Consider the following 22,417-nt stretch of genomic DNA (forward strand, 5'->3'; position numbering starts at 1 on the left):
CAAAATAAATTAAAATCACAAAAGTCTAAAGTTCATGTTTAACGTATAAAAGTCTATTATTAAATTTTGGAATATTTAATATTATCAAATATTAAATGAACAATAACATATTGGAATTGCAGTCATTGCATATTGAGTATTTCTTTAATTCTTACTTTTATAAATTGAATAAAAATTAAATAAGTTTTCTTTTGGAATTAAACAAGTTTTCTGCCAACTCTGATCTTCGCAAATAATATAACATGTATATAATATGTCTCTTTTTGCGTCTAGTTGCTGGTGAGAAACCGCAGCGTCGTGGAAGCGTGGGTTCTCTAGATAGCGGTATGTCTATTTCGTTTCAATCTACTTCCGCCAGCTCGATGAGCCAAGGCATCAAGCATCCCGGACAAGTTCATCCTATGCACTCAGGAGCTACGATTCCAGGTCCCGGTGGTAAAGGACTGGCTCAGCAGCCGTCTTTTTTAGGAGGCCTCTTCGCCAAACGAGAACGAAAGCTATCGCAATCTGAAGAATCTGGCCCGTACAGTCGCACTACGGAAGTATAATGTGTGTGCATTCTTCCAGTAATGTAAAATAGGAGATACATCTTTGTATACCCGTTCTAGTACGCTTTGTGTTTCTTTTCTTTAAACAAAGGCCACGACGACGACAATTTTAAATAGCAATAATTACATTCGCAAATTCGTTCATATTGATGTAAAATCGTTTTTTCCTCCATTCGGGGTCTCTCGTACATATTTTCTCCGTGGTTTTCAAAACGGAAGAAGCAACGCACTTAATGCAAGCAGCAAGACTGCCCCACACACACACATACACGCGAGAATTCTATTAGGATACACAATAGAGTAGTATGTCGTTTTATACATACAATCACGAAGCGTGCTAAAGAATGAGATAATTTAAGGGCGGATAAAGTCAAGTCCAGAAACATAAAAAAACCCGAGGACATCAATTTAAACAAAGATTGGGCAGGATCCAATCCAGATTATTTGGCGTATAAAAAGAAAAAAGTTTACTCTACCCTTTTCCCCTCCCGTATAAAACGCGTGTATAGTATTTATTTATTAATAAAAAGAAAAGGAAAATAATGGACACTTTTCATACTGTATTTATAATTCAAGCGATGCGCGATTGAACGATAGAATTGTGTGTAGATAATTATTACATTTTGCTTAGTTTTACACATATTATATATTATATATAGATGTTAATAAGTATAACAAGCTGAAGAAAAAAAAAGAATTGTAAATCACGCGAATACATGATACACATTTATCGAGAGAATTTTAACAGCGTCATTATTGTCAGCGAGTACCATTATTATCATCGATTCTCGAGAGAAATATTGTAAATATTAAACATAATAAAACGTTCGAAATATAAATTATATCGTGTGTAACAAAAAAAAAGAGTTAGAGCGCATAAGCGGAAACGATAAGCAATCTCTATCGATGTTAGGTGCATGTTGATGTCTAATGATTTTTATTATCGGAAACACGTGAAGTTTGTGAATGTAGAAGTGAAATAAGACTCGACATAAATCATGTTCATCATTATAATACGACCTACTGGTAATCATTCATGAAAAGTAGTTTTGCTTATTGTATGTTGAAATTTTGACTCAAAGTTGTTCGCATTTTCACTAAAAAAAATAAAAATAAAAATAAACAATTAAAATAAATAATCCACCATAATTAAATATATCCATCATTAATTCGTTTCTCGTTTTCCGCGACGAGATCTAGACGATAGAGATCTAAGCGTCGTAATAATGCGTTATGAGAATAAACATAGGTAAACTAACAAAATAAGATACATACGCGAAAAGCAAAAAAAAAAATAAAATAAAATAAAATACAAGAACGCGCATGCCTTATTTACTGCCATTGATGAGTAAATGTTCGCGCGCGAGGGAGAAACGAAATAATGATTTTATATATATACATACGTAGAAAGATCGAAAATCCAAGAGCTGTGGAATTGTATGACAAACTAATCAATCGTGTACATAAAACGTCAGCCAGCTGTAAGCGAAGCAACGGCGTTCATTGATTAATTTAACGATAATTTCCCGTTATTAAGTAACGCATCTGTATAGGAGGAGTGTTTAATATATTTAAGTTTTATCTTCACCTCTTTAAGTCTTATCTCCTTTCTCTTTTCTCTTGAATATCGAAAATTTTAACACGTTTAATCGATAATCAAAGGATTTCTCAGTACTGTACGAGCAAGAGAGATACATTAATTGAAAATTATATAAGATTTATTGACACGATATGCGATCGGTCTAAAAATGTTCTATGTACAAAGTTCTTCGTCTTCTTCGGAATTTTGCGAATGGAAATCTTTCGCGCGCAAAAACTGTTAATAAATTTTTACATGTATTGCACGATCAAAATTACGTTTTCAACTTTATTATGTTTGCTAATCGTATTGTCAATTGACTATATTCATTGAAAATTCATTGTACTGTTAATAATGAATTTATGAACGTTGCAAAGAGGATTAAATGTTGAACACTCCGTTTCATTGACTCTGCATAATAACAATTGATTAGGAAAGGAAGGGAAGAAAGCAAAACATGTAATTGTTGAAGTTGTCGGCGGACAATATTCGTAGCTTCTTGACAATACATCTTGTTTACAGAAAAACAAAAACACGAAGAGAATATTTCCATGCTTTTTTTGATATCAATACACATAGACACAAGCTATACACATAGATAATCGATACTAATATTCTAGTCTTTTCCATCTCTCGCACTCAATGATATAAAATAACGCTCTTGTATGAAAATACGGAATTTTCATTCGTAAAAATGACTTTTTCAACTTCTCGAATGTACAAATGTAAACAAGATCGGCTTAGCAATGTCAAGTATTAGCAAGTAAAACATGAACAAGATCGCGTCAATTTCTACAACTGGCTGCTCATTCAAGTATAAATCCGAATTCTGTGATAATCTTGCGAGGACAAAAAGAAAAAGACTGATTAGAAAGATTCCGAAACTTTTACTACAATATATGTGTATACATATATGTGTATATATATTATATATATATGTATGTATATATACATATCGTCACTTTTCAACAAAATAACAGATTATTATTGAACGCGATAAGAAAAGAAGACATGATTTGAGCATTTGCCTCGCTGCCTTTCAACTTCATACTTTTTATCACTATCAACATCGTCATTATAGTCGTTTTAAAGTAGAATATTGTTGAAAATATCGAGAAAAAAAAATAGATTGCACCAAATTGGCGCGATCTTCCAAATCTTTGACACCCGATATTGAGCACGTTGCAACATCACCCTAATAAATGCTTTCCGATTTGATGAGAAAGCGTATAACTAACAATAAGATCAGTTTCCCAATGCCAAATTACGAATAAATTCCTTCCCTCGTTAGTTTAAAATTAATAATTCTGTAAGCATACTGTGTTAATAAATAACTCTGAGTCTAAAAATGCGTTTTCTTTTTTAGTATACTGCATCTTTCTAAAATATTTACAATTAAAGCATATTTTTTAATTTCTATTATAATTAAAAATATCTTGTACGATTATTTATGTTCCAAAATTCAATATAATAAGAGAGTAAACATTTGTAATAAAATATTTATGGAAATTAGAATTCAGGATATTATTGTGTGTCTAGTTTTATTGTAATATATTATTTAATATTTATCAAATATTGTTCAATGAATATTTAATTAGCAATGATGATAGACGAGCTTTCTTTTTACAATTTTAAGTATTTCATTTCCATGCATTTTATATGATTTTCATTTATCTGTTTACTGTTTTAAATTTATAATTTCAGCTCCAGAATCCATTTCATTTCCTGGCGAAATCTCCGAGAAAAATCTATTCATTAATATGTTTATCATTATTATTAATCTTATTTATTGTTCTGAAAGGTATTTCCACGAAATTATAATTTTCAATTTGTATTTATGTCACTTTATATATATTAATTGGATTCTTATTATTCGATTATATAAATGAAAATATATATATATTATAATCACAAATATATATATATATATATATATATATATATATATATATAATTAACTATAAAATCCGTGATACACTAATCATTTAATTAATCTAATAAATAATTAATATCTGTAATCTAAAATTCGTTGAGATGAATCTTTGATCGATAATAAAGATTTGTATTAGTATATATAAAAAAAAAATATATATATATATATTTTTTTTTGTTACTCATTAGAAAATGTTTATATATAATAAATATTTTGCGAAGAGATATGCATTAATGAAGAGAATATTTAATGAGAAAGCAGGTTTTAATTCACGCGAATCGACGAGCTATTGTTCAAAGGTAGAAGCCGCCATTTGAACTGTCAAATGCCTCCAACTTTTAAACGCCTTCGTGCTTCCTTCGCGATATAAATAATGTCATCTAATAGCAAACAGTTTTATAATTAGTCATTTTTATATATTTAAGTAGAAACAATAGTAGATGCGAGGAGGATGTAAACAATGGTCTTCTGCTATGTGAAGTGTCATCGGCGTGAAACGTCAAATCTAACCTCTGACAGGTGACATATCTGCATGTTTGTTGCGATTTAAATGAACAAAGTGGAAAATAAAATTGAAAATAGCTCGACGTATTTTATACATAAATGGTTCCCCTGAAAATCTGCGTTCAACGATTATGGAGAAGCAGGTTCATTCGGAAATGATCATGAAGGAGGAGGAACAGGACGAGGAGGACGTGAAGGAGGACCGATGTTCCAGCGAGAGCAGCAAAAGCATCACCCTCGATGCTTCGGCGATCGGGATACGACCGAAGCCTCTGCTCTGCAAGCCGGAGAACGTGAGCATCGGCTGCAAGTCGGAGCCGATCGAGAGGAAGTGGCAGTGGGCCCCAGGAGCGTGGCAGGACGCCACCAGGACGAGCGCGTTTCAGCCCTACAAGGTACACTTGTCAATGAAATTATATAAATGGATTAAATGAAAATACATATAAATCAAGAGGGAAATTTATTTATTATAATAATATTAATAATATTTTATTGTAAGATTTATATGGATGGAATGAAATATTTACATTCTTTACCTGTGCAAATATATTTGTGTCATATGCACAGCCACCCACCCTGTTGACAAATCTGCAAAGAGGCAACACTCAAACCCAGATACATCAGCTGTATGTGGAGAACGATATCACATTTCATACTCTGGCGGGTCAAGGGGAACTTACCCACGAGCATATATCTTCAAGTATATAATATTTAATATCTGTACAGTGTATACTTAATCTTTTTTAATTGTAATAATTATAAAAATAATATAATTATAGAAATATGTAATGGAATAATTAATTGTATTGTACAGATTCAGTAGATGCGACTGATGAGAAGGGGTTGACAGCATTAATGTGGGCCTCTGCTTATGGACAATTAGGTACTATTAGACAGTTGCTCAAATGGAATGCCAAAATAAATCGTCGTGGACCAAAAGGGGAGACGAGTTTGCATCTGGCAGCTGCTTACGGTCATTACGATGTTGTTAAACTATTGTTAAATCATGGTGCTGATCCTAATACATCCGATGAGGTATACATGTTACATTTTTACACAAAATCTGAAAATCTAATAATTTATTGGTGTTTAGATATTAATAATCTCAGTTCTGACATAGGATGGTAATACACCACTAATCTATGGAGCATATTTCGATCATCCACGTGTGTGTTATGAATTGTTAACAAAGGGTGCAGAAGTAACATATACTAATTCTTCGAATATAAGTGCTTACAAGGCAGCTATTATGAATAATTCGATGAATGGTAAGCAACTTTATTCACTTAAACATAAAAATTATTATACAAGTGTAGTTTATTTACTCTGGATTTATTCTTTGCAGCCAAAGCAGTTATTGAGAATCACCTGATACCACAAATTATAAATATGCCAACAGATGAATTGTAACAATTATTTATATATATTTTAATGATTGTAAATATTTGTATATGTATACTTTTAGAAATAAAAATATTAAGAGCAACATCTTTGTGTGACTGCAAAAGAAAAAAATTTTTTATAATAGATCTTTTCAACATTGTAATAAGAGAAATGATGAATAAGTGTTAAATATTTACTGAGATATGAGGTATATAAACTTACGAACGAGTAACAAAATTCGATATATATATATTTGGTAATAATACAATCCTTTTCTCAGGCGTGTTATTGCAAATATACTAAAATATATGTTTATCAAATAAAAAGTAAATATGTACGATAAATTTTCACGATCCAATTTTTTCTAATTAGGATATATCTTCTTTTTTACAAACGTATTCGGCACCGGACAGCTATTAAATGATATAGTAATAAAAAGATATGTATTATGTATGTATATAAATATAGCAACATATGCTCATCGATCATCAAGGAATGACTATGGCAATAAAATTAAAACTCGAACAGTAATCAATATGGATTATTAATTGTAAAATTATACCTTCCATTTTCTGAACTGTGCCTCTATTTCCATATTCTCTTATATATGCGCAAATATTTTATCTATTCTTTCTTATACAACTTCATAATTATCAGTAAAGAATACAGTTTCTACTGAATACTTAACGGGGCTGTCATCTTCTACCAGCAAAACTTCGCTAACCTGGAACGTAATATAATTATTAATTAATGTAATGAAAATAATATAATTATTAATTTTACGTGGATTGATGTATATCTTGTAATTTGTGCAATAAATTCATGTATTGTATACCTTGATTTTGGCATACGGCGTTTTAGATGTAAATGTAATGTGAAGTGGGAAGAAATCTGCGGGTGTAGAAGACGGGGCCGAAAACTCCATCGAGCCAGATTTTGTTGAAGCATCGATCACCGGTAAGGACCAGATTAACGTGTTTCGTCGTCCCTCGTGGGTATACTGTCCGTCGCATTCGCTTACGATAGGAGTGCATCCGATAGATAGAGGAATGTTTATCTGGACGTCGTTCAATTCGAGATCGGCCTGCTCCAATTCGTACTCGATATTCACGTCGCAGCCGCCCTCTCCGTTTTCAGAAGGCCAACAATTTACTGTTACAAATTACATTAATTACATATGTATATTCTTTGACCTTTTTTTTTATAAAACTTAACAAAATTGATTTATGCATATAATTGATGAATCTTACTCGAAATTGGTAGTGCTGCCTCGTCTTGGGCTTGGAAACGCCATTTCAACACACCAACATCAGTGTTTAACGGAAATGGTTTCGTGGGTACTTTCAGACCTATTTGACCATGCGCTCTGAATAATTCCTTGTCCACGTTTGGATGAGTCTGTAACTGAATGCCTCTCGTGTCCTTGTTTTCAACTTGCACGCGGATACGTCCCCATTTTTCGTCAGAGATGTGTACAGTCACCAAGCCGTGCAACTCGCAGTTCTGTAAACCTCCGTCTCGACCGACACGTACGTTAAGTCTCTCCTCTTGCCTCAGGTGAACCCTTTTAATGAAAATGTGTTTGTTTAAATCGATTTGTTGCTTGTATGAATACATATTTTAAGTTTTTCTCTTATATACGCATGCATCTATGAAATTACGTACAATTCTGTGTTCATTATTTGAGGACTGATTGGTGTCAATTTCGTCCCAGGAGCAGCAAGAGGTCCTGATACAACATTTTCACCTTCCTCCTTCAATTGATCAACAAAGGAGTCCACATCGCGAGATTTGCCACCCAATTTCATTGCACCCGTTCCAACGTTGGTTGACTTTCTGAATAAAAAGAGATCAGATATTATAGAGACTGAAAATAATTACATACATAATTAGAGTCTGGTAAATTAGAATTAATCATACTGTTTGGGCTTATAGGAAGGTCTAATTGGTTCAGGCACGAAATTAGCTGTATCACCGACAGCCGGAGTAGCTGGAACACTGCCACTTCCGTATCCTCCACCAAATCCAGGACTTTTAATTCCACCCTTCTTGTTAGCCTCCATCATTCTTTGCCTCTGCAATTCCTTAGCTTTCTCGCGCATCTTATTTTTAGCTTCGCGCTCCTGCGTCATTCTCACTGCTTGATAAACCTTCTCCTCATGCGAATCCATTTCTACAAAAGTCCTGATTTGTGCTAAATTAACATTCTCCCTATAGCCTAGCGCAACTATCTCGTCAAATGCAAATATCAAATTGAACGCGTTCTCTGCTATTTCAAGTTCGTCCATCGAGCTGCAATATTCTGGAATCTGAAAGGTTTCATACACGTAACACTGTCGCATAATAAAATTTTCCTGACGATTACTTGCATCCACAATGGAATGATCTACTTACCACTCTCGCAAAGAGTCTCAAGGTTTCCAGATCCTCCAAAATATTGCTGGCCTTAGTTGTGATGAGCAGCATATATACTTTCTCTAGAGGCTGATAAACATATCTAACGGACTCAGTTTCCACGAATGTGTGCTGTTTACCCGAGCTCATCAGTTTTGGGAACGCAGCGAGTAGGCCCTCTATTCTCGCCTTCGTCATCTCGACGAATTGTCGAGAAATTATAGCTGGAAAAAAGTGAATCTAGTTGCAAAGATAAACAAAAAATTTTTTCAAATTACAACAAACAAATCCAGCATGACAGAAATATTTTTCACGAGTCGCCCGCTTATGTACACAATTGACGCTTGTTTCTCCGCGAATAGAGAGCAAAGAAACGTCACGATATAATCATGTGATTATCTTAATCGAGCCCCGGGCGAGATCTGCTATCGGAACGCAGACACGTATACAGACACGCGTCGAGGGTATCGTGTTTCACTTACTCTTCCCGGCTTTGGTGCATACCGCGGCGGCGATGAGTACCTGGAAAGAGAAGAGGCAAGGCTGAATATTCCGACGTGTATATTCGGCCGGTGACGTTTGCGGGGACAATCGCGGCTCGCCGAGATCCGCTGGCTAATGGATGACATCTGTGCGACGTCGAATCCGCCTTCGTCCAAGAGACGGCGTCTTCGCCGGCGGATTTCGACTCGCGTAGACGAACACCCGGGGAATCACGATCACTCACCATCCTGACGAGTTAATTCGAAAACGCCTGGCGATGAAAAGTCAAGCGTTACTCTCTCACATGGGAGAACCGCTCACTCCACATCACATATACAAATACGCGAAGGAGGCGAGCAGAGGGCGCGATGTGCTGACGTGTGCCATGATGAGAGCTGTCAGTCGCGGACTGTGCGAGTTGATGTAGCGAGGAAACTCAAGAGCGCGTTTCGCCCGACCAATCGGAACCGAGGAGTGCGTCGTTCTGATTGGTTAGTGTTAAAATTATTATTTACATATATTTATTTATATTATTTTATTTTATTATTTTATTTTATTTTTTTATTTATATTATTATTATTATTATTATTATTATTATTATTATTATTTCAAGGGACACATTGGCAGCGTGGACACGTGACTTGCTGATCTGCGCCTCGCAGTTGTACTCTCTTGCACTTTTTGTTTATTCCGAAGAGAGAAGTGGAGCGTGGAAAGTGCGATTGGAAGGGCTCTCATCGTTGAATTAACTACGTTCGTTTAGAAATATTAAGTACGTCGAATTACGTTCGCACGCGTTAAAGAAGTCTTGCGAAGATTTCGAAGAAATGGAGAAAAGGTAACTCCTAAGGTATGTAAAGGAGAGAGAAATATGATCTGCGTCGTCCGAGAAAAAATTTTGCGGGAAAACGCAGTATCCGCGGGGTTGAAAGACATAACGATGCATGTAAAAAAAATGTAGAAAAAATATTTACACGATTTTTGACAACTCTTGCATCCCCAATTCAGTTTCTTATTTTCATTCTTCTTCAAATATCTCATGTAATTTTTTTATTGTAATTTTCAGAATATATTTTGTGTAATTATACATATGTGAATTGTGTGGATTTTTATATAACTTATCTATTTAGATATTATTTCATCACGATATAACATTATTAGTTCGCGAATATTGTGCAATAAAAAATAAGAATAATTAATTAATCCTGAAAGCACGCTAACTATTAGACTATCTATTGTTAATTAGAGTTTGAAAAAATATTTGAAATTAAAATATAAAAATAAAATAAATAACTTAAGAGTTTAACAAAATAAATAACATTAAAAAAATAAATAACATTTAATATTTTTTTCTAGTGTAAAATGTTGGAGATATTCGGTGTATTAGTTACGGCAGCGCACGACAGAGGGCGCCACTCGACAGAAATCACGCATAAAGACGACAATCTTTGGCGGGAACAACTTCACGTTGGACGTCCTCGTCGGAGAATCGTGCTGTTCGCCCCCGCACATAAAAAGTCGCAGAAAAGGTAAACAAAGCATTGTGTTCCTTATTATATATGCATATACGTATTATATTTATAATTCCTCATCTCGCAAACTAATTTTATACACAATTTCTCGTTACAACATCCACATTTCCGTAAATAATTCGAGAACGCAATAAAGCGCACTTTATCGTCAGATATTATTTCATCTTCAAGCTATAATTTTCTGTATATAGCCATATTTTATATTAAAGATCTTTTATCGATGATTATTTCTAATTAATTCAAATATATAGCAAAAATATTTTTTATAATATTTTTTACTCCAAATTATTTACGCTTAATTTTCTATTAATTTCCTCTTGTTTGGTTGGTATTGAAAAATAGAAAAAGGGAGCGCGTCAGTGTATCCAACCGAATTAGTCATTAATTCCGAATCGGAAATTGAATTCGCGCCTCTTTCTCTCCGCGAGTCGAGTTAATCAGTGAATTAATTATATTTATTCTTAAGTGTGCAAGAATAATCTCTTGCGTTACATTGATATAATTAAATAAAGTACGTGACATAAATTCGAAGGAGACGCGACAATAGCACGCGATCGAATTATAATAATCTACAAGGTTATATCATCGCATCAAATTTTAATCGATATACATCTCCCACAGGATTTCTCTCGAGGACATATAGGATCTGGCGCAGCGCGAGACGGAAATTGGCGGGATTGGATGAACCAGTGAGTGAATTTATTTTCATCATGGATGTTTGCATTATATAATGCATACAATATATACTTTCAAAATGCGATCTTGACGGGGGAAGAGCCGTCTTTGCGAATTTCGACGAAAGGATCGATCCGATCGATGCCAGAGTTTCCTTGTTAACGACGATAATTATATCATACGGCTTGGAAAACATCGGAAACATCCTGCTGTTGTTTCGTCAGATAGACAGGACCGTGCGTTAATTTAGTCCATTATCGCACATCTTCGTCGACGCGGAAGATGGACGGCTCGTCGTGCGCGTTGTCGTTATTATGTCGCGTTTCCGCTCGGACAGGCTCGCACTTCCGCTATTCCCGTCCTTTGCCTCCGAGTCTCTCTCCCTCTTTGCTATATGGATCCTTGGCTGTATTAATTATCGTAGTGCGAGCAAAAAGAAATACAATATCGCAGGTAATTAAATTTTATATTGGCGATTTCATGAAAATGCAGGCAGGGAAAATGCTTTTCAATTTAATTTTTTTAAATAAATTTATTTATTTACTTTTAAAATATTTTTTATAAATAAATTTTATAAATAACTTAAAATTTGTAATTTAAATTTAAAGACAAATTGCAATGGATTTAAATTTAATTTATAAAGATTAATACACATTTTATCCAAAAATATATATGTATGGAATATATACGGAAAAATCAAAAATAGTAAAGACAAGATTTATTGTTTTTTTTTTAAATTATTATTGATGACTGTTATTATTGGTGATTATTATTCAATTATTATTTATTTGATTAAATTATTAAATTATTTATTAAAATTGTATACAATAATTCTTTTAAATTTTCAAACTATTATGGTGACTGGTTATTGAATGTTTAAAGAACCTTCATGTGGAAAGTTAATTAAGAAAATAAATATATGAGCGAGGGAAAAAAAATTTGGCGCCTCGCGTTGTGAAATTTGATTTTTATCAAGGTAAATTCTCTATACAAGCGATTGTAATTAATTAATGGCACTGCTCCTTTTCCGCGTCAGCATCGTCATTATTATTATAACCGCTGTCAGCAACAGCAACGGGGCGGTCGACGAGAGGCTTTTAGAGGAAAATTAAGCCCGGGTAAACGGTTAACAAAGAAATTAATGTACGTATCGCACTTACACACCGCCATCAAGCCAGCCGAGCAGCAGCAGCAGAGGCCGAGGGACAGTCGGAGGCGGTGATACGCCGGCTAACCCAATTAACCTCTGGGTTAATTTGCTCTACGTGCTCAGCACGGCACACTCTTTTGCGAGCGTAAGCAACGATCATCTTGATAATACTAGTCAACCCCCTTTTTTCAGATTACGCAACACGGATTAAAAGAAAGAATGCGCGCTGATGACGTCGATTCATCGCGGTTTTCCCCGTCCTCTAAAAGGCTGACTTCAAGGTTGGCGAACAACGCAGCACGACACGTGTGAAAATGTCGCCGATATTAATCAACGTAAATCGATTAATCAGCATCGCAGCGATTGGTGAGTGAGTCTATGTCATGCATGAATTATTATTATTTTTATCTGCGCATTTCGTTGATGAGTGGCAGACGAAACCACCGACTGCCCAAAAATTATGGGCGTCCGCAGGATTTTTTTTTCAGAGGAGAGGCATGATTAAAAATTTTTGTATTTTTTGTTCTTTCTTAATTTTCCTGTTATTTTCATTTTTAATATTATTAATAATAATATGTAATATTTTATTAATATTTATGAATATTTTTTAATATATAATAAATATAATAATAAAGAATAATATATAATAAAATATATGAATTAATTCAGTGTTTCAAAGTTTCAAAAGTAGAACAAATGCCTATATTTTTCAAATATTTTTGCGAACCTTTTAAATAATATTACTGGTAAATTATTGTGCTCGCGTTATCGGCGAGCAGCATTTTTATTTGCAAGAGGAGAGGAATATCTCTCTCTGTCCTTCTATTTTACTGCAGAAAAAGCCTCAATACGGTTATTTCGCACAAAGCCTGGCGATTTGCCGCCAGGAACTTCTCTGTGTATTGAGTGCATTCAATATTGAATTTTATGAAAATTGTATACGAATTTGCATTTTTCGATGCCGCGAGAAAAGCGTCATTACCGATGCATTCGATATGCGTATAACGCGAGGAATAAAAATTGAAATTTGTATTTTACGCGCGACAAAATTTTTTTTTTAATTTAAACGCCAGGTTAACACTCTCACGCGAGAAAATAGAGCGATACGTGATGCGCTTTACAGCAAATTTTCGCGTTATTATAACGAGACGAGATAGAGAAGGAGAGAAGAGAGAAAGAGAACAAGTCTCGCGTGCGTTCAAAGGGATTACGAACGTCCTTCGCTTCGAATAGAGACGTCCGTTTCGTTATAAATATTACATTTTAGCTCCTTTGAGCGGCCGCCGCGCAATCCCGCGATAAGTTGGAAACTCGTAAGTCTATTTCTGCAATTACCAGCGCGGTAGACCACGGTAGAAATTTCCGTGCGCGCGGTTTTGCAGGGAATGCAACGCGACTGGGAAGTGGGGATGGTTATATTAATGCAATATCAACGTGAACGAAAGTTGCAGAGAGCGAGATAATACTAGGGAGTAATAATAAGCTTATAGCCGTATTTCCATTACGCCCTGAAAATAACGGAATATCGGCGGAATATCTTTCACGACGTGTTTGTCAAAATTAATGGAAGCCTTTCAAACACGGGAATCTCGCGTTTAGATATGAAGGTCGACTCCAGATTCTTCAAGAATCACTCGGTCCTCGCGAAGTGATTGAGAATTCTGGAAGATAAAATAGTATATTGTATTACACGTGCAGGCAAAAATAATTAATTAAGACATCTCCTATACGGAGAGAATTTTCTCTTAGAATTTACCCGGAAAATCATGGTAATCGTGCGTCAATATATGATATTGGAAGAATCTTATAAGAGTTTCTCTGTATTTTCTTAGTAAAATTAGTATTTTCTTATTGTTAGTAAATTCTTAGTAAAATTTACTATGTACATATTAATATTTTTTTGTGGTAAATATTAATCAGAGAAAATTCTCTCCGTGTATGTGAAACACATTAAATTTAAATGTTATATCTATTTAATTAATTAAAATTAAAATTAAATAGATTCATGCGCCTATTGAAATTTAATAAAAAAAAGTACAAAATCGGCGAAGATAAACTGCTGTACGTACACACGTGGAACGTTATATACACGGTGGTCCATCGCGAAATCCGCGCTTTCAGATGCAAATGTAATGGAAAACGCAGTCGGAACAATCGCGCACCGAGATTCATTGCTGTTTACCACAATTTATTTTCAGACCGTCCGCGCGCGTACGCTCCGAGTTCTATCCAAAGAAGCGAATTAATATACGCGAAGAGATCTCGAGCTATTCTCGCTTTGTTCGTGTCTTGTTATACACTGATGTGTTGTTTACGAATGCGCGTCCTTCGTGACGGTTCGAGAAAAATTGCCGTCATTAACTTGGCGACAGATGCATGTAGGCTTCACTCGAGCCTCTCGCGACAGAAAATGTGGAAAATGTGTTTGTCGTATCGTCAAATTAGTCATTGTTGAATTAATAATAATGTATATTTATCTATTTTCTCTCAGAGAAAATTTCTCATTTATTATGCACGGAGAGAATTTCCTCGTAGAATTAACCCTGAAAATTAGTAATCGTGGAGCAAATTTGATATATGAGAAGAATTTTATAAGAGTTTTTCTGATTGAATATTTGCCACAATAAAAAAATATTAATATGTACATACATAGTAAAATTACTATGTTTTATTATCTAAATGTACATAATAAAATTAATCGAATATATTTTATATATTATTGTGGTACATATTAATATTTCTTATTGTGATAAATATTAATCAGAGAAACCGGAGATACCACAATATAAAATATGTATATGTACATAACAAATTTTACTATGCACATAGTAAAATTACTAAACTTTATTATGTACATAGTAAAATTAATTGAATATATTTTATATTTTATTGTGATAGATATTAATATTTTTTATTGTGGTTAATATTTAATCAGTCCCACGATTACCATGATTGTAAGGGTAAATTCCAAGAGAAAATTGTCTCTCTGCGTATATATTTAAAATTTAAAATATTATAAAAGATATATAAAATATATACGGGATGTATCTAAATAAGTGCGAAAAATTGTAGATGATTCTTTATCGAAAATTAAGGGAGGTTTCTTATACATATATTTTTATATCCCTCCTTGAGGAATTACACTTTTCTAAAGAGGGAGGTAAAGATTTTAATTTTTTTAAAAATATTAATAAATATCCTTTTTATTAGTGGAAAATATCCACCAAGTTTTTTAATTTGTCTGTAGTTTTAATTTGAGAAGTATATATTTATATAAAAAACCCGTTCTTAATTTTCGACAAAAGAATCATCTAAAATTTTTGCATTTATTTAGATACACCCCGCATATATACATATATATAAAATATATAATTTAAATATATAAAAAAATATATATGTATATATAAAATATTATTACCAACTTATATATCTGCTTCAAATTTTCTACAATTTATTATTTTTACGAACGCATTACGGAGATGAGATGTACCTGCTGCTACAAAATATTAACATTGCTCGCATATAATCGGTGCGGAGAAATTAATTGTTAATTGCTCGGAAAGAAATTAAATGTCACGCAGTGGTGCACGATGCGACGTTTTTAATTAAATGTCTCGACAGTTTCTTGCTAATAATATATTTCTCTCTGCCTCTCTCTCTCTTTATCTTTGTCTCGACCGAGTAATTAAACTATACAACTAATACAAATCGTTTATGAAAGTTAGGTGAAATATAATATTGCGTTATTACAATATACATTAAAAACTTGGCTTCCTTTTATAAGGAAGCGTGTCTTTATGATTCTTCGTTTCGAACACTTTTTTGTACTTTTATATTTATATAATGATATTGAACGTATTAAAACTACAAAATTTATGTACACTGTTTGGTGTAATTTAATTTAGTTGCGGGGAAAGAACACTGGCACGTAATTCAAGCGAAGCAGTTTGAAGCAGAGTTTCATTGTTCCTCTTTCACGTTAAAGGGAGGTCTGCGTACAAATTTACTTAGCTTGAACGTGGAACTTTATGAAGGCTGTAAACAAGATAGAGATATTCGGGCGGTATATACGCGAGCTCGCAGTGTACGTAATCTTATTAAATGGATTATTGCTGATGTGGGTCAGCGGTTTTCGACAAGGCCGACGAAAGAGCGAAATTCGAAGGGAACGCGAAGCTTGCGGTAAAGTTGATCGTTTCGTGAATGAAAAGACTTGATACTCCCCGATATCTTTCTCTAAACGCGTGCCCTGTCCCAGGGCGATCATCAAGCTAAGGCCTCCGCGTTCTGTTTCGCGCCCTAATGATGGTACAACCCTCGGATAAATTAATCTCCCCGTGATCTTTTCTCTGCGAAATTTTCTCTTAGAATTTACCCTGAAAATCATGGTAATCCCAGCTGGAACAATATGGTATTAGAAAGAATTTTATATAGACATTTTCATTAATTTTATATTTAATTTTATAAAAATTTCTCTGTTCAAATATTTACCACAATAAAAAATATTAATATATACATAGTAAAATTTACTATATATTAAAATTAATCGAACATATTTTATATCTTATTGTGATAATATGGTATTGGAAAAATTTTGTAAGAGTTTCTTTAATTACTATTTATCACAATAAGAAATATAAATATTTACTACACGATATAATATGGTATTGGAAATGGATGATAATATGGTATTGGAAAAATTTTGTAAGAGTTTCTCTAATTACTATTTATCACAATAAGAAATATTAATATTTACTACACGATATAAGATATAAAAGATATGAAATATGTTCGATTAATTTTTTAATTTAATTAAGTACTACATGGAGAGAATTTTCTCTTAGAATTTACCCTGAAAATCATGACAATCATGGACAATATGGTATTGGAAGAATCTTATAAGAATTTCTCTGATTAATATTTATCACAATAAAAAATATTAATATATACATAGTAAATTTTACTATATAAAATTCATTGAACATATTTTATATTTTATTATAATAGATATTACTATTTTTATTGTGGTAAATATTAATCAGAGAAATTCTTATAAAATTCTTCCAATACCATATTGTCCATTATTACCACGATTTTCAGGGTAAATTCTAAGAGAAAATTCTCTCTGTGTATGTACATAGTAAAATGAATTAAACATACTTATTTTACATCTTATCGTGATATTAATATTTTTATATAGATATTAATATTTTTTATTGTGGTAAAAATATTAATCAGAGAAACATGTGTCAAACACACGAGGTGCGTTGCGTATAGGATTTCCAGTGGGAGGGATAAATCCTTCCTCCGTCTTGGCCCGGTTGTTGTTCACCTCCGGATTTGATTAATTAAGGACGATCAATCGCCTCGCGGGGACAATAGCGAATGCGTGTATTAGCTCATTGACTGATGATCGAAGTCGTGACCGAGTTCCGATTCGACGCGCGAGAATCTGATCCTCCTAGGTCCTTCTCCTCGCCTTCTCTCTTTTTTCCTCTCTGCATTCTCTTTGCTGTCGCGAACAATGAACAGCTTTTTGTGATTAACGAGCGACAATCTAACGAGGGCGTCCCGTCCCTGTTATACTGTTCTTCAAGCCTCCCTGGTCGATTGTTTCACTTGATTATAGCCGCATAATCAAGCCGTAGCGCAGGTATGGAATCGTACACGGCGCGATATTTCGCGCAAAAGTTGCGCCCGTGGTCGCGACATTCAATATAGCGAGATTGCATTTAGATTTTTAATTAAACGCGAAATGCCAAAAACGTAAATCAAGTTTAATTGCCTTGCTTAACGCGTTAGACTTTCTTTTTCAAACGTATGATACTAATTGGTTTCTTTTAATTTTGCAAAACGTGCCATGAATGTCGTGTTTTCATGAAATTTTCTTATTATGGTTAAATGCTCGATCCTTTCTTTTTTTCCGCCAAAGCATAGATTACACTGTGTTCAACAAAAAATAATTGTTTTCGAACACCGAAACGAGACTAATCGGTTCTTATAATTTTTTTAAATGCTGAATTCGGTTTCCAAATTGCTCCATCATGTCACAATTTTAATTCAAGTTGAAAAAGGAGCTATTTTTACGAGTTTTATCATTATAACTACGATATGTGACGTGCTGGAGAAGTTTTACTGCAATCAAAATAAAGTATGTTGTTAGGACTTTTAACTCTCATAAAAGAGATTTTTGGTGTCGGTTATAATTAATAAGTTATCGATGGTTAAATATGAGCTGTGTTACAGAAGTTAGCTGCGATTTACAATTAGGTCATTGATGGTTAAATAGCTTTTAAGGATTTTTTGATTCAGTGAATACAAATTCAATATGAAAATGGTCAAATTCAAAATATGGTGCTCAATATGGGGAATGTTACAATTAAAAAAAAAATGCTTTTTTTATATAAATCCGCCATATTGAGTGTACCATTTTTCCAATTTGACAATTTGGCACTGGATTTGTATATTCAGTGACCTAAAAAACCTTTACGATTAAATAATTGATAAGTCGTCAATGACTTAAGTTACAGCTAACTTTCGCAATACATCCCATTTAATCATGGATATATTATATCTTTATGACCAATAACTGACATTAAAAATTCTTTTTGAGAGTTGAAAGGTCCTAACAATATACCTAATTTTGATTGCAATAACAAAGTTTGTGAAAAAAGCCCTTTTCGCAACTCTACTTCAAAATTTCTCCAAATTGTGACGCGATGGAATAGTTCGGAAACCAGATTCGTCCAAAAGAACTCTGATAAACGACTAGTCTCGTTCTGCTTAATTTTTTCGTGGAACAGTCTTATTATCGCGATCGATTCCCAGTGCCATCCGCGCGAGGATTTACTCCCTCGAAAGCCTGCTTTTTCTCGAGGATCTCCCGATCAACGGCCTCTTTTACTCGAGCTGTGCAGTTCTTCCACTTTGCTAAGCGAGGGTTTGCGCCACCATTTGTCGGACCGTCCATTCATCTGTGCGTCGGTAGTCGGTCGGTCGGTCGGTCGATGGATTCTCATCGGAGCGAGATGCAGCAACTCGCAACAAGCGTGCTCTCTGTCCTTCAGAGCGGCGAGGAAGGGGAAGAGAGAGAGAGATGGAACGCCCCAGAGGAAAGCGGGAACAGAGGGATCCCGGGAGCTCTATCGACCGACTTCTCTCATCCAGCATCCCAGCTACGGAGCCGTAGGTAGTAGTTGCAGCTGAAATCTCCTCCTACTACCACTCCGCGATTCTCCCTCTCTCTCTCTCTCTCTCTCTCTCTCTCTCGTTCTATCCAGCTATCCCGATTCCATCTACCACTCCCGAGTCCCTCTCGCTCCCGCATACGAGAAGAGGTGGCTCTCTCGCTTCAGCCACAGCGAACTCTTGACATTTCGCCGTGCCAGTGCACCAGTTCCCTATCCCAGCGAAAGCCCAGATGTCCTCCAAGGCTTGTTAATGCGCGCTGATTGCTAACATCGTGCCCCGTCGTTTTCATCAAGCGTGAAGGAGTGTGAAAAGACGGGGTAGAGAAGAGGAAGGAGGCCGAAAAAAGTCAAGAGGGACGAATTTAGGACGGTTTTATACACGTTGAAGAGCGCGTAATCTAAACGTTGACCTGTAAACAATTATGTACGTACTCCATCAACACATTAGTGTTATATAAGCGTTTCAGGAACGTTCGAACGTTCATAAAACATGTGAATGTCCATCCAGTTAAACGTTATAATAAGTCTGTTCGTTTTGGCTACACTGGCAACACTAGTTTAGAGGTTGTCTTTGTTGCTCGACATTGAATTCATTGTGTCAAATTTCACCCAATTTGAATTATTTTTAATCATCCCTATAGGTCACCACTGCTCCTACTCAATATGTTGTTAATTTTAAAACAATGGAGTTGAATAATTTAATTTAAAAAATGTGTTAAATTTGACTAAAATTTAGTTTATTATTTACTAGGTGTATAAGTTAATGTAATCCTTTGACTTAATAAAAAATGTTTTGAACTATATATTTTCTGTTAAAATAATAAATTTGATACATCTGGTAGTCAAACAAATTTAACTCAAGAAATTGGTTTAAATTTAATATTTACCAGTGTGGAAGGAAAAAGGTAACTTCTAAACTAGTGTAGTCAAAACGAACAGACCTAATACTTACCATTCATTATTGAGGCTTATTCAATAGAGTTTTAAAAGATTGTAAGTTTAATTGAGCACATCAATATTCTCTGTGCACTAAAAAATATAAAGACTCACGATTCTTCGAGTGATACAAGTCTTTGGATTTTTACTGTTCTACACGGACGTTCTCATCGTTAAAGGAATAAACCATTTGCAGATTACCAAACGATAAAATGTTTGTTAAACGTTTACATAACGTCAACGTGTTGGTGGGGTAGCTTCCAGACGAGATTTCATAGACTTTTACAAGATGACATGAAATAATAAAGCGAACACGTGCGCGGTGCATTTGTTCTGGAATTGGAATCGCGTCTTTATCTCCACGAGATTTCGGCCTCTTGCTCCCTTACGTGTCCTCCATTCTCCCTCGTCCATCTCCCTTCCGCTCGAACGACTCCGATCTCTGACCCAAAAACTTTACGCGCCGTAAAAAGAGATTCTCTCCGTCCGGAGAAATTGGAAAACGATTTAAGGCGGCGACTTTTCCGGCGACTTTTCAGTCCGATAAGAGACGACGATGGAGTAGCGATACATTATAGGGCGGTGAATCTTCGAATGTGGGAAGGGAGGCCTACACCTGTGTTAGGGGGATGGTCGATGGTGATGTTTCCGTGCCGGAAGTACATTATTTTATTCATGCGGTGCCACGTCGGGATTGGCGCAAACACACCGAGGCACAGCTAATTTCCATATGCAAAACGTCGCTCTGACGTCGAACAAAGTCGGAATCACGCGGATTTGCCGTGTACCTCCAGTTCGGTTAGAGTGCTACAGTAGTTGATTCGTAGTAGCTGCGCGAAATGGCTACCGAACACGTACGTTTTCCAATAATATATCGGAAGCTAGAATCGCGCGCTACTGGCCTTTGACCTTCCATTCCCGCGTGACACTCTCTCCGTTAAAAATATTCCTCTTTGTCGAGATAAAATTATAAATCTTAGAAAGTGTAGACGTATTCATTCTTCGGAAGGAGTTTTTATTATTAATTTTTTAATATTAAAATTAACCTTATTTCTTTCGAGAAGAGAAAAAGAGAAGATTCTCATCGATCAATTAAATTACGATGAAAATATAATTATATTTTTAACATACTTTTTTAATTATTTTCTTTTCTCTTTCCCTACACAGAGAGAATTTTTTCTTAACATTATCCTGAAAATCACATGAATGGAATCGTGAGACAATATGGTATTGGAAGAATTTTATATAAGTTAATATCTATTTAAAAATATTAATATCACGATAAGATGTAAAATATGTTCGATTTATTTTATTATGTATATAATAATTAATTAAATTAAGAAATTAATCGAACATATTTTATATCTTGTGATAAATATTTTTTATTGTGATAAATAGTAATTAGAGAAACTCTTATAACATTCTTCCAATACCATATTATCACAATAAGATATAAAATATGTTTGATTAATTTTAATACATAATAAATTTTATTATGTATATATTAATATTTTTTATTGTGGTAAATATTTAAACAGCGAAATTCTGATAAAATTAAATATAAATTCGATGAAAATGTCTTATAAAAAATATTGTCCCAGGATTACCACGATTTTCAGGGTGAATTCTAAGAGAAAATTCTCTCCGCGTGTATTCTTGTCAGGCAGTTTTTGACATATTTAATTTATTCTAAATACGAACACAAATAAACTCCTCGTTTCGTGTCGCGTGATTTTAATTTCGCGACACAAACTTATTGCTCGTCGCGATAATGAGGCAGACACGATATCGGCAATCGATGCGAAACGATCGAGCGTTTCAAGGACGGAATCGCCGCGGAAGATCAGCGCTTTTTCCGCAATTTCATCAGCTCCCTTCACGTGCGAACGACGTCGCGCCGGTCGCGAGGCAGCAATTTCCATTGCATATTCAGGGGCCTAAATGCTCTGTCGTTGCCAGCAGTCGCAAAGTTATTACGGCCGACATTTTCCGCGCAAACGAGATAGACGGGAGGGTAGGTGTACGAGTGGTAAGAGAAAAGCGAGAGAAGGGTGGGAAAAGAGAAAAGTTCTACGGATTAATTTTCTCTCGCTGTCTTTTTACGCGTTTT

At 34.5% G+C, this 22,417-nt stretch overlaps 4 protein-coding genes across 11 annotated transcripts in view; 3 read left to right on the top strand and 1 right to left on the bottom strand.

Annotated features, from left to right (window-relative positions):
• siz (Brefeldin-resistant Arf-GEF family protein schizo) overlaps positions 1-2,401 on the top strand; it is an 84,345-nt gene extending 81,944 nt beyond the window's left edge. For all 6 annotated transcript variants that reach the window (XM_029311242.2, XM_085486441.1, XM_029311243.2 and 3 more), the window contains one exon: positions 274-2,401. In XM_029311242.2, coding sequence (XP_029167075.1) covers positions 274-548 — 275 coding nt within the window. In that variant the 3' untranslated portion in view covers positions 549-2,401. The remainder of the gene's footprint in view (positions 1-273) is intronic.
• Positions 2,402-4,347: 1,946 nt separating this feature from the next.
• LOC114944122 (uncharacterized) lies at positions 4,348-6,478 on the top strand. 2 transcript variants are annotated; one of them, XM_085486415.1, is made up of 6 exons: positions 4,348-4,579; positions 4,708-4,959; positions 5,132-5,264; positions 5,379-5,599; positions 5,685-5,832; positions 5,910-6,478. In XM_085486415.1, exons 2-6 carry the CDS (start codon positions 4,720-4,722, stop codon positions 5,972-5,974), a joined length of 807 nt encoding a protein of 268 aa, XP_085342541.1. In that variant the 5' UTR covers positions 4,348-4,579; positions 4,708-4,719; the 3' UTR covers positions 5,975-6,478. The 2 variants fall into 2 exon arrangements, with proteins under 2 accessions (XP_085342541.1, XP_029175715.2); XM_029319882.2 differs by lacking the exon at positions 4,348-4,579 and having other exon boundaries at positions 4,586-4,959.
• Positions 5,822-9,228, bottom strand: deltaCOP (coatomer subunit delta). Of its 2 annotated transcripts, XR_014925556.1 has the most exons (9): positions 9,069-9,228; positions 8,824-8,863; positions 8,342-8,565; positions 7,868-8,256; positions 7,613-7,783; positions 7,198-7,511; positions 6,783-7,099; positions 6,510-6,671; positions 5,822-6,063 (listed from the first exon to the last, which is right to left on the bottom strand). XR_014925556.1 is itself a non-coding variant. In XM_029319870.2 (8 exons), the coding sequence occupies exons 1-8, from the start codon at positions 9,069-9,071 to the stop codon at positions 6,582-6,584; spliced, it is 1,548 nt and encodes a 515-aa protein (XP_029175703.2). In that variant the 5' UTR covers positions 9,072-9,228; the 3' UTR covers positions 6,177-6,581. The 2 variants fall into 2 exon arrangements, 1 of the variants encoding a protein (XP_029175703.2); XM_029319870.2 differs by lacking the exon at positions 5,822-6,063 and having other exon boundaries at positions 6,177-6,671.
• A 303-nt stretch (positions 9,229-9,531) lies between these two features.
• Positions 9,532-22,417, top strand: part of LOC114931231 (uncharacterized) — a 301,644-nt gene continuing 288,758 nt past the window's right edge. The window contains exons 1-4 of the mRNA XM_085486431.1: positions 9,532-9,674; positions 10,181-10,353; positions 10,978-11,045; positions 12,374-12,547. The gene's annotated coding sequence lies outside the window, so the exon portion shown is untranslated. The remainder of the gene's footprint in view (positions 9,675-10,180; positions 10,354-10,977; positions 11,046-12,373; positions 12,548-22,417) is intronic.

The sequence above is a fragment of the Nylanderia fulva genome, unplaced genomic scaffold (assembly GCF_048542155.1).
Source record: "Nylanderia fulva isolate GAGA-0341 unplaced genomic scaffold, ASM4854215v1 Scaffold43, whole genome shotgun sequence".
In the NCBI taxonomy this organism is placed as follows: domain Eukaryota; kingdom Metazoa; phylum Arthropoda; class Insecta; order Hymenoptera; family Formicidae; genus Nylanderia; species Nylanderia fulva.